Consider the following 12,935-nt stretch of genomic DNA (forward strand, 5'->3'; position numbering starts at 1 on the left):
GGGAACCATTCTAGAGAGTACCTGTATTATGTTTTGTTTTCAAAAGCGGGGCCATAATAATTTTGTAATAACTTCTGTGACCTGTGGACATGGATGAACAGATATTTTACCATTTGTTCTGAAGAAAACAAGAAACGAGTTTTGAGACTTTGTTTCTAAAATGAAAGGATTAGGTTCTCTCACTGCTCCCCATTGTTTCGCTTGTGTATATTTTTCCAACTACATTTCAGCCTCTACATCCCAAAGGTAATCACTGTAGGCCACACATACAGGCCAAGGTCTAATGTACTAGCACTTGCAAAACATTAGAAAGAAAGCAAGAAATGCTGCCATTATGAAGTCTGAACACTCAAAATTAAAATGCATTATCTCAGAGCCCCTCCCCCTTTTTTTATATACAAACGTGTAATTCACAAACACTCATTCCCTCCTACTTATACAACTTTAATTTTACTACATGCAACCCGACTTTGGAGTAATGCTCAGCTCCAATTATATTGCACCCTGTTAAAAGCTGGCTCAAGACAGGGCACAAACACACTGTGCCATGAGGAAAATCCCTGCATATGTGCTGACAGTTTAGATGATGCTTAATCCCCAGGCTATTTCTGCAAAATTATCAACCCACTAGTGTTGCCCCCCTCCTCTTTAAATGAGTGCTGCAGCTCTACATGATGCACTTGATGATTTCAAAGCCTGCTTTCCAGACTGCCTTCTCTTCAAATCAGCAAAATAACAAAGATAGAGTAATTACTGGTTCACCTTGAAGCAAGGATCAGAAACACACTATAGCTCAGCCAGAGCTGACTAGTATTGAATCTGGGGTTTATTATTAACTAAAACCCAAACTTTCTCCAGTGGTCAGACAGGCTACAAGCTGCATACCGTAACACAGCTCAAGCAAATCCATTGACTAACCCAATCCAGACCAAAAAGCATTAGCATCCTTACTGTAAGAGTACCCCTATTCACCAATTTAAAACACAGCACTCAGCTACCCCACCAGAGCCAAGCTGGTGAAAACACAGTTCTTGAACTGAAAGATAAAATTAGCAGCTCATTTGTCAGCTACTCTCCCTTTAGTAAGTCAATCTGGCACAACGGCTCTGCATTCAACTGATGGCAAATGCTTTTGGAGTTGTCCACTAAGTCTGTTTCTCTCCAGCTCAAAAAACACCTGCCACAATTTTTATTTTTGTTAAGAGCAAAGCAAATGAGAAGTTTAAATACATGCAGGTTGATGTGAGAATATGCTTTTTAGACTATGGGTAGATGGCAGCCAAGATAAAGTCAGCATTATAAAGAGAACCATAGACTTTGGGACAAAAGTTCAGGGCAAAATGTTTCACTGCTAACTCATGGGAAACAGCAGTCAGACCCAGAAAATCAGCTGTTATTTTCCTTGAAATTATAATAAGGGGCATATTCTGACAATAATCTGAGGTCCCTGCACTGCTACTCTCTAAAACAATTCAATGCTTTCATTCTGCTATGCTGAGAGTGGAAATATGCTGTATTAGAGCCTGCTAACAAGACTGATACCCTCTTAGTATTTCACATCTCACTTCTATTTTCTCAGCAATGTAGCCATTTGCCCCTCTGGCTTTAACAATCTTGCAGCCTAAAGACAAATAGGCAATTTACTATGTTTTCAATGTATTTGTTTATTTTTATGCTGAAAGAATCCCTCTTAATCCTGTCACATTTACTCTAGAGCTTCCTTTGATTCGATGCCCACTAAAATACCAGGTGGAATAAAGGTCACCAACACTAATAAACTTCCCTGAAGCCAGACCACATGGTGTACCGGTGGACAGCTGTGTAACAGCACTGCCCTGAGACTGTTCTGGACTCCAATGCCTCACTTCACATGATGAAATGAAGGAACCAGAGCAGCCCCTAAGTGAGAACATTGTAAATAAACCTTAGAGCTAGGTGCTAGACAGTAGAATCCCACAAACACAGCTGTCTGTATAATGCCCATTCCTCATTTAAGGATGTCCATTTACAGCTTATGGCTTTTAACTCTTTTCATGCTAAAAAATCCAAGACAAGTCGTAAGTCTGTCAACTCAGCAAGCTATTAATAAACTACTATAGGAACATCACATGAGTCAAGCCTCTCAACCTTTCGGGTCCCTGTTACATCTTGATTTGTTTACAAAGTCTCTGTGCTTCACCTCAAGCTCTAAACTCAAATGACTACAGGGATTTGGGGGTGTTCTTCATATTCTGCAGCACCTTCTTTGGTGGAGCTTGGCCCAGCAGAAGAAAAACACAGATATAAATAACTACAGCTTAACTGATATGATGCTCTCCTTTCACTTGGTTAGATCAATATTGCTACCACCTGGTGCAATACTGATGGTAAATGGAAAAAACCCAATAAAAGCTACATATATTTACTCTGCAAAATTCATACAAGGCATTCTGCAATAGCTCTTCAGGCTTTTATTAACAAGGAAGTTAAGGGCACGTTACACTACACAGATGAACTGAGCATCCTGATGAATGTTTTGTTACAGAACCACCTTTAACCATAAATCACTTGAATCTTCCACAGGGCAGCTACACACCTCATAAGATTATTCGAATGCAAAAGCCTGGAGAAAGGATGCATCAGGACAAAATGGCAATTCTTAGGTGACTTTGTCACTGCTAGGGGCATCTGCTAGGCCAGCTCAACATTGCATGGCACTGGAGCTCATGCTCAAATGTTTTTTATGTGTCAATCCAAGCACGTGGACCATTCTCATTCCCAGTTTTCTAAGTTATGGTTTGGAGAGATACCAGAAAACATACACAGAGGCAGGGGCAAGAAACAACTGCTATGGGGAAAAAAGGCAAAACAATCAAAGAAACATAAATGACATCTTATCATTTTCCAGGCAGCTGCCTGTTTCCCCTTTGCCCTCCCTGTGTTTGGATTTACGTACCTGGTTCCTCCTGCCAATCCGATTTGGTGCAGGAGACTTTGAGGGGGATTTGACATTTTGAGAATTCCCGCCGTTTTCAGCAATCTTCCCCACATTCATCACTGCTGACATCATGGCGTCAATGGAGGACAAGTCTGCTCCGTCCAAACTGTTTGGTGAACTTGGTGATACCTTATAGCTGTTTAAGCTTTCCAGCTGCTTCTCTGGAACTAAAAACAAAAACACACATAGGAGTTCCTAGGCCATCTTAAAAAAACCCAAACAACCCACAGTATTTTCAGTTGCCTGTAACTCACATCACACTCTGCTGGATCATCATGGAGCATAGGCAACATGCCATAATAACTGGAGCTCTTATAACAGGACAAGCTTATCATTTGGAATGCATAAAACAAACTGTATGTTTTTCTCATAGGACATTCCCATTTTCTTAATTTTCAACCTTAATTCAATATGGAGCTTATAAAGTGATTTACTTTATACTCTTTTGCTGTGAAATGGAATTATTTGTGGTACCTTGTGATCACCATGAACTAGTAGAGCAGTTCATGGCACACTCTGGCAAGCACAATCATTCAAGTAGGCATGTGTTTTAAACAGGACTGCACAATTAAGGCATTAGTAACACAGTGTAGGACAGTGGGTTCTCTTTTAAGCATGTTTTAAGCCAGCTCTGTATATGGAATAAGCTAATGTAGCAAAAATCCAACCAAAACAAAATGCTGTATCCCCTGTATTGCCTCTTTACTGCCACAGATGGCACATATGTGATTTTGGTATGCCAAGCCATACTAGTCCATTGAGAATATGTGTTACACACATGACTAATGTCACAGCTAAAGCTGTCAAGGTTCAAATTTCTCCATCATATGTTGTAATTAGCACGGATGCTCCTATCTCTAACACACCTAAAATCTCATCTCTGGTTTCTTAACATACAGATATGTCAAACACACAGGAAAGGCCTTCTATTTTCTTCTTTACAGGTTTGAAAAGAGGCTTTCAAATTAAACACGCCTTTCCCCCTCAAGAAGTCTCCCTAAGAAACAGGAAAACCCTGCAAGTCTACTGCTCTGTCACCTCTGGTGGAAAGCACAGAATCTTAATGTGTGTTGTGAGAAAGTCATTGCAACAGAAAAGCAAGTGAGGGTGAACAAGGAGGAACACGTTTGTGAACATTTGATCTCTGCATAATACTGTCTTTGGAACATAAGTTTGAGGATTATAAACAGGTGGTTTTTTGAGGCTAAGTTATGTAGTGCCAAGTTACTGTGAGCCAAGAAATCTTTGTTTGGAAGCCTCCAGTGGTAGCTGAGAATATATGTGCCCATGCTTCTGTTCAACCTATTTTATACATTTCAGACAGATAAAGGTTAGGGATGGGAAAAGAAATGTATACACCAGTGCTTCTGCTCAATGTATCTTGTACTCTTCACACAATATGGTGTATGGATGGGTGAGAAATATTTCTACATTCTTAATTGATGCCCTAATTTATAGTCACAGAGCTACCTGAACCAATTACCTTCATCTTTCTCCCCTGATTGACTGTGGCTCTCTTCTGGGTTGCTGGTCTCGCCAATTAGTGTGGTATGTACAGTTGCGTCTGGCTCTTCAGCCTCTTCTTCAGCAGCACCCTCTAGCACTACATGAGGGAGAAGGAAAAAAGAGAAAGGGAGTAAACTTTTATGGAAGCTATTTTAGGAAATTAAAGACTACAGCCCTCTATTTTGAGGGCTCCCTTGACTACCAGATAGGTCTGATGATAGAAGCACACCAGCAGTGCCAGTGCAGCCAAGCACCCACTCTCAATGAGTGCCCAGGCACTGGGCTGGGAGATGCTGCTGCTTCAGCCAGTGGCAACACCTGGGCAAACAAAGAAACCCCTGCCAGCCTGGGCTGCAGCATTAAGGCAGCAAAAAACGGAGGAAGAGAGAGCAAGCTAGCCTATCACTGACAGTAGTGGCATTTGATCGAGAAGCTGGAAGAATATTCTGCAACTAGAGAATTTAGGTGATTCAATTTCATACAAGCACTGCTCCCCTTCTCTCTTCTTGGAAGACTAACCTTTACTCCAATACATGAATTCATGGTGGCCACCTTCTTCCTTCTAGCAGTGGTAAAATTACTACAGAGGTTTCTGGGACCATTTGGCACATTCCTCACATCCACTGCCCAAGGTTCCCACACAAGTTGAAGACGTAAGCAACCACTGTATGTACCAAGAGAATTCCTCCACACCCCTTTCTGAAACCACAAACTTATCATGCTATCATTGGGGTTTAAGGAAGGGTGCCTGTTCTCTCTGGAGAATGACAAGGCAGTTAAACATCATTTTTAGAAGTGATGGGGAATGATCAACACATGAGAAACAGTTGTCTGCATGGCAGTAGCCTCTGGAAAAGGTTATTTGTAATATGGAAAACTACTGATATGTTTTTAACAGAGAAATACACCTTTATAACCTTACAAGCAAAATGTTTATTTCATTATGAAAACAAACACACTGTGAACATTTCATCATCTCAGGTTTACAAATCACAACCAGTAAGCTCAATACAGGTTTCCTTTTTATCAAGAGAACAGAGATAATTGCCTTCAAACCACAGTTAACAGGGTTTTTTCCTTTTAAAGAAATTACATTCTCAAGGGTAACATGCAAATCAGTCATGCAACACATCTTCAAATGCTGTTTGAACAGCATTTTAAAACAATAAATGACTGTGTTACCCCAACTGTCAACAATTCAGAGCACCCAAGAACAGGCAGACAAAAAGAAAGGGCCCACCTTGTGCCAAGCCTTTCCTCATTTCACACCATGCCAGACACAGCAGTGATTCAACCTTCCTACATTTAGCTGCCAACCTTCTAAGGAGCAGCACACAGATACAGTATAGAGACAAAACTTGGGACCTGACTAAGACCAGGTACTGTAAGGCTCAGGAAAACATTAACCTCTTAACAAATACTGCTTTCCATCTGAAACAGAAAAACAGACTAACCTGAACAATTCAAAATAACTTTTCCCCAATTATTTTTGTTGTTTTCTGTTCAGAAAATTCTAGCGATTCCTGCAACACAGGGATTTCTTGCTCCAAGGCAAGGCCAAGCATCTATCCTCCTGTGTTTCCTCCAGTAATTATGGAAGCCATTTATTTTGTATTAACTGCTGTAACTGCTGTAACTTTCCTGTTACTTTGTTTGTTTTTAAAAAAGGTCCATCTCATTCAAGAGCAACATAATTATTTCTTTCCCCCTTGCCCCCATTTTGTTTTAATCACTTAAGTGGTAGCTGACTTACTTTTGAATAGAATGAGCAAAAGAATTATGTTAAAGACTGGCCTAAATCTAAACCTGCTTGCTCTATCTGCTTAGCACTACCAAAAATAAGGACCAGTTTGAATATTTTGAAGTATTTCTGTTAAAAAAAGTGCTTTAGTCCTCAAAAAAACCCTAAACAAACAAAATACACAATTCCTTCCAAAATACACATATTCATTCCTCTTTCAGTCAATACCTAGCACATTAATGTCACCACTGATACATCCTGGAAAAAAATCTATTGTGTAACTGTGAAGACTCATATGTTTGCCAAGATAACTTTAAGACAGCTTAGTAGCTTCCCAGAGAACTACAGTCAGAATTCTTAGTGTTGCTTTTAGCAACATCAAAAATGGGAAATGCACAGAGAGAGCCTGCAAAACAGCCAGGCCTATATGCACATTAAAAAATCCTACCTACTGTTTCAGAAAAACCGGCCAACTTGCTCTCTGTTTTTTTTTTCAGGAGGAAAACTACGTATTATACTATTACAACCTTTCATAGTTTCTATGAGCCAATGGTTATTCTTCTTTTCTGAATCCAAATATTTTCCTCCGAAGGCAAGCAAATATATGTAAGTCAGAGATCTTGTCCTTAAAACCATTTTCTGCACATTAAAATTTTCCAGTTTTGAAAGCAGTCTAGATTGCAACTGAACTGCTGTTGCATGCTTTTATTTACCTATGTATTTTCCACTCTCTTGCATGAAAAAAAAATGCACCACTGAAACAAAGACAACTGCATGAGCAGCACACACCAATTTCAGAAGCATAACCTTTTTGCAGTAGGATATAGAAACAATAAGAACGCTGGGCCAAATGACTCCTTCCTGTGGGAAAACCCATGGCAGAGAGCCTTTAGGCAAGAACATACTGAGAGATTTCTCTTACAGCTTTGTTTTTTGTTGGTTTTGTTTGGGTTTTTTTTTTTTTTTTTGCTTTAGGCTGGTTGGTTGTTTTTTTTTTTCCCTCTTTAAAAAATGCATCAATGAGGACGGGGAGGTGTTGGGATTTTCTTCCACAGCACCTATGAAACTCAGGGAATCAGACAGGCAGCAACCAGCAGAGATGCCCTATGCCATACTGACTTCAGGACTGTAAACCCTCCTAGCTCACAACAAATGCCCCAGCGTGGAGGTTGTGCTGACAGAGCCTCCTTCCTCCCTCTCCCCAAAAGAAAACAAAGACCTCCAGGAAAAAGGATAAACAGGAAATAAGCTGAGAAACAGTGCAGCCTCAGGTTACATTCAACATTGGACCAAAGCCTCTAGGAAACAGGGAAGTGGTCACAAGCATTCAAGTCATCTTCTACTTTGAAGAAACCCCCCAGTGTCACATTCATCCTGTGTGAAAAGGAGGAAAAGCAAAGAGCAAGTGACTAAGCAAGAGCACTGACAAATGGTAGGGGGAACTGGACAAAATAAGACAATGCAGCCCTCTCTGCACAGCCACACCAAGAGACCTGTCTTTTCTGCAGGAACGTGTTCCTTCCACTTGATGAGGTTGCTGACAACTTGAAACTGGGGCAACTTCCATCCCACAGAGAGCCCTGAGGGACCCATAGCTCCTGCTTCTAACAGAGGTCCACCCCTGATGCCCCACATAACCAGCTGATAGGAGCGACATTGCCAAAGCAGAGCTTACAAAAAAAACCCACCACCCTGTTGCTTCCCATTCAGTCTGCACAGGAAAACACTTGCTAGACCTATTTCCTCCTTTGGGAGTGTGACTCCACTGTATGTTAAAGCTGAGCCCATCAACAGCTACTCCCCCAGCTTTGCTTATGTGTATTTATTTGGGCTTTTTTGTTTGTTTTAAGACCACTCTACAGCTACAGCTGTTTTGCCTTCTGGTGGAGAGCATCATGGATGAGCAAAAAGGATAACACAGGCCACAGGAGAAGGAAGAAGAAAGGAGGAAAAATTATGAGTCTTCAGAGTCACAGTCACTTGACTTACAACTGAGAGGCAGCTACACAAGCACAGAGCAGCACATCCTGGCCCATGGGAAGTGGTATAAGTCTCTGCTCCAGATTGCTCCACTGTCTTTGCACGTGAGCTCACCCTTTGGAATAGATAGGAAGAAATGCACAATACAGGCAAGAAGGGGGAAAACCTAGTACACACAGCACAAAGCTGTTTATTGTTCTGCCTTCCGAAAAAGACCTACATTAATGTTAAAAGTAGAAGCCATGCACTAATTGGGCCAGGAAAAGATTAATACTCTTGGCTAAATAGTTTTATTGGTTTCATTAAACATACTGTAGTATTTAGTAAAGAACACAGTGGGGGAGAAGAAATAGCAAAAAGAAATTACAGGTTTAGGAATGTGCACACCCCCACCATGCATTTCAAACCACTTTTTCCCATGAGGTCCCAACAGGAATCCTGAGCCTTCTTCATCATTTCCATCTTAGCAATACTATTAGCTTAGTCAAGGCTTTCCCACTGGTTTTTTTCCTAAGTAGCAAGAAAAAACCCCAAGGATATTTAAATGAAGGCCAGACCTGCAAGTATACAAATTTAGACAAGAACAGAACTTCAAAGAGAGATATCGCATTTGAATAAACAAAATTTACTGTTTACCCTTGAGATTGTAATACCTAAGAATTGCTACACTGCACTCCAAGCTGCTTCTGATGCACTGGTCTCCTACTAAGCTTCTACACAGAGGAGTGGATTTTAATCCCAGAGCAAAAATGCTCCCAAGCACAAATGGTCACTCCCACCCTAAAAGAGATGCGCGCTATCAGCTGCACTACCTTTTGAACATAACTCTCTGTCAAAACTGGCAGGAAGGAAAAAGGGTGAAAAGGCATCGTGTGGGAAGAAAAAAGGGCTAAACTATTCAAAGCACTGCCTCAAGGCAAAGGAAAACCAAATGAACAAAGTTTTCCCAACTGACCTTTTTTAATACCAACTCTGCCCTTGCTACTGAAGAGTTGATGCTGACTCTGCACCCCAGCAGTAGAAAATTACACTGGGAGAATCACTTCACTGTCACCACCATTGCTAGAGCACAAGTATAGAGCAGACCATGGGAAAGGAAGACAGGCACAGAAGGAAACAGACTGGCATGGGAATAACTCGTAGCTGCTCTTTCACTTAACAGTAAAAACAAAGAATGCTACCCAAAAGCTTTTGAACTTGGACCTGTAAGTAACATTTTCCTCTACAAAAAAACCCAAAACCAAACACAAAAGTAACCAAAATGAGTAACATCTATCAAAGGGTACTCCCTGAAGAAGACAGACTCTTCTCTTTCTATAAACTCTGAGCTATTAGTGAAACAATCATTTCACCTGTGTTAGTGCAGGTATAGTACTTTGCATCTTGAAATAACCACGTGAGTCTACAACATCCGTATGTCTCACTTGTACACAGAGAGATACACACAAACATGGCATAAACAAGTGAACCACATGCTCATGGACATGCCTTAAAACTGAGTTCTGGACTACCTTCTGGTGGGAGTGGGACAGGGGAAGAAGCACGAAACAAGAACAAGATGATCCCAGATTGTTTCCAGACTATTTTCCATGCTGTTGCTCTAACACCTAACAGTTAGGCTAAATTTTAAATATTCAAACATATTTACTGCTCCTGTTTTATGTCCTTGCAAGCATGATGGGATATATATGTGCGCTTTCAGTTTTTATGTAGCTTTTGAAAATCCCTTTTTGGTGACTTATGGACTAGTAATGCTCCTCAGGACTTTGGCTCAGATGACCAGAAGTTTCTCTCCATAAAGCATAGCAGAATTTGAATTTAGCTACTGCCTTTAGTGAACAACTGTTAATCACCACGATACTCTGACATTACATTGGTGCAATACACTGGAAACAAGGAAGTTGTACTAATATAACAATGAGACACTATACCGGCAAAGCTGGTGTTTCCTGGGTAAAATTCACCTTTATGGTCCAACTGGTTTACAGCAAAGCACACAGCTACTGGGCAGCCTTAATACAAAATGAATTCATGCCTATCCTCTTGGCCATGTGCTCCATTTGCTAACTTGAAGAGGGAAGCCATGTCTTCACCTTTTGCAAGTGCTGTGTGCTGTGGGAACTGCCCTCATGCAGGAGCCCGTGGTTGTGCTAGGCTAGAAAAGAGAACTCGGGCAAAAGCTGCTCCTGCACCAAGAGTGAAAGCGAAACCTGATGGCCCCCTGGCTCCCGACAGGAAAGCAAGCCCAGCACACTTGGTAAGCATCTCATAGAGTTTGATCTGAGCCTGCACTGAGTTCCTAACCAGCACTGCTCTTTTTGGGGACAGCAGTGCCACACAGACCACACAGCACTGCAAGAACTGCAATAACCCACACCTGCATTTAGGATCAGCAGCTGCTGATGAATTTTGAGACTTTCCTAATACCTTAGCATTCTTTCCCCTGACCAAAGATGTATCTGTGAGATGCTCTTCATTTCTGCTATTTGTATTAGCTTGTTGGTGAGTACCTGGCCCCCCGGGAAGCCTTTGTCACAAAACTGCGGCTAGCTTGAAGAGTTTGCTCAAGCAAAAAGGATACTGGGATTTGAGACAGCTTAACAAACCTGGGACCATGAACAGCACATTTAAGCAACAACATAAAGGCAGGGCAACAGGAGAGTAAAACAAGGGGCTTTAAGCAGACATCCGTCCATTCCTTCCCATGTTGACAACTGCAAACACTCCTCCATCCTCATCCTTGCCTGTCTGCACAGCTGTGAGGAGGCCAGTGGGAAGGGAATTTGGCTTCCCCCAGTCACTGGGAATCACGGCAATGTAGGGGGAACACGGAGCAAGACGGGCCTTGGGCTTTACCCAGCACATCCCCTCCCCTGCGCCCTCCCCACTGGCTGAGGAAGGACACAAAAGCAACACTGTCTGTCCTTATAAGCTCTGCTTTGCATGTGTTCAGGGAGTGGGGACAGCTGTGCGGACGGCTCGCAGAGTTCCAGGAAGTCAGTGTATTTCTTGGCTTTAACTCCAGTTTATTTGCCTTAGATGAAGTGGCGACACGAGAAAGTCCCTTCACATCTCCCCTGAGCTGGCACTGGCTGCAGCAGGGCAACACTCCTTGGGACATGGTCCGGGGTCTCTCCCCACACTATCAGTCTTCCCTAGTCTCGTTGCTGCATCTCTCACTTGGGCCAGGGCTGGCTTACATCCCACTGGGCAAGGGGACAGCCTTGGAAGATGGTGTGGGAGAGGGTGCGACTCCAGAGCAGAGCCAGAGACTGGAGGGAGTGGGCCCTGAAGGCGGGATGAAGTATCTTGCAAAGGCAGGACAGGTCAGGCAAGTGGCATCACACTGCCTACCAAAACCACTGCCCACATGCCCCAAAGGAGCCCAAGGTGAAGCAAGAGAGCAGAAGAGCAAGGGGAAGATGAAGAAAGAACCAGTGGGCAACTCCACTGTGCTTGTGTCCATGCCCAACAGGCTGGGAAAAGGGAGATGCACCTGTCCAAGGGGAGCCTCAGCAATCCTGGGGAAGCACAGCCCTGGGAGAAAAAAAACTAATCTCCTGCTGCTGCTGCCATCTCAGACAAGCAAGAGGGGATGAAGGATTGCAAAACGAGGAAATAATCAAAATGTAGCTTTGCGTGTTTGTTGCTTGGGGGATTTTTACATTTTTATGCTGCCCTGACAAAGCCACTTGACTCAAAACCCTGGAGGGGACATGGGGAGAGCTTTAAGTTAATGTCCAATCACCTGTGTGTCTAAGCAAGCATTGTGCTGAGGGAATGATATACTTGTCCAAGAGCCCAATGGGTGAGCTAGATGCACTGCACTAGGGAGAGGCAGATGGAAAACATTTCTGAGTAACAGAGAAGAAAAGAGACCTCCCCTTCAAATACTCTGAGTTACAGTACCTCTCTCTCTGACTGAGGAGAGGCTGCAGGCATGCAGGGACGCTGGGCTCAGTTGGGTAGCTGTGACGGAGATGCTGACATCCCGACAATATATGGCCAGTCTAAACCACGGGATATCTTGTCCTTTTAAGGTGGGCCAAGAGCAAGCATCTGTGCAGCAGCAGCAGCACAGCCCCAGCCTGCCATCAATAGCCCCTGGTGTCACTGAAAAAACAGGGGCTCCTGTGCCATACCAACTGGCTGTGCAGATGCCTGGGCACCCACCCCGAGAGGAGACAATCCGTCTGGTTGTTCCTCTGCACAGCATCACAGAAACAAGCAGGCACACTAGTAACAAGAGGAAGAAAGACACGAAACCATGCGGCCGGGCTGCTCCCTGGCAATTGGTGCCTGCAGCTGTTAGGGAGGGAGGCGGGGAGGGAGGGAGGGAGGAAGGGAGGGAGGGAGGGAAGGAGGGAAGAAGGGCCCGTCCCTGTCCCCATCTTTGTCCCTCACCCTGATGGCCAGCAGCTTAGCCAAGGGCAGCTTCAGAGCCAGCACTCAAGGTGAAGGTTTAAAGCAAATCTCGGGAAGGAGAAACAAGCAAACATTTCAGCCCCTCACACTTGCTCTTCACAAGTAGCCAGAGCTGCGTGTGTGTGCAGGACGGGTTCAGCAGGGATTACAGAGGCAGGATGAATCACACTGAGGAAGATACAGAAAATCTCCTGTACTAGTGCCCTGCTTCTTGTACTCTGCTCTGGTTGCAATTCTCTTCTTCCAAGATGAGTATTTGGAGAGTTGCACAGAGGAACTGAATGCACAGGCAATTTTACAAAAATC

At 43.2% G+C, this 12,935-nt stretch overlaps 1 protein-coding gene across 9 annotated transcripts in view; it reads right to left on the bottom strand.

Moving 5' to 3' along the window:
• The window catches only part of RREB1 (ras responsive element binding protein 1), a 118,686-nt gene that overhangs the window by 57,550 nt on the left and 48,201 nt on the right, over positions 1–12,935 (bottom strand). For 8 of the 9 annotated variants that reach the window (XM_021534642.2, XM_021534650.3, XM_077785869.1 and 5 more), the window contains 2 exons: positions 4,461–4,580; positions 2,936–3,144 (listed from right to left, as the gene is read on the bottom strand). In XM_021534642.2, the coding sequence (XP_021390317.1) occupies positions 2,936–3,144; positions 4,461–4,580 (329 nt within the window). Of the gene's footprint in view, positions 1–2,935; positions 3,145–4,460; positions 4,581–8,213; positions 8,260–12,935 lie in introns of those variants that run through there. The other variant, XM_021534681.2, reaches the window with a different exon arrangement.

Source organism: Lonchura striata, chromosome 1 (assembly GCF_046129695.1).
Source record: "Lonchura striata isolate bLonStr1 chromosome 1, bLonStr1.mat, whole genome shotgun sequence".
NCBI lineage: Eukaryota > Metazoa > Chordata > Aves > Passeriformes > Estrildidae > Lonchura > Lonchura striata.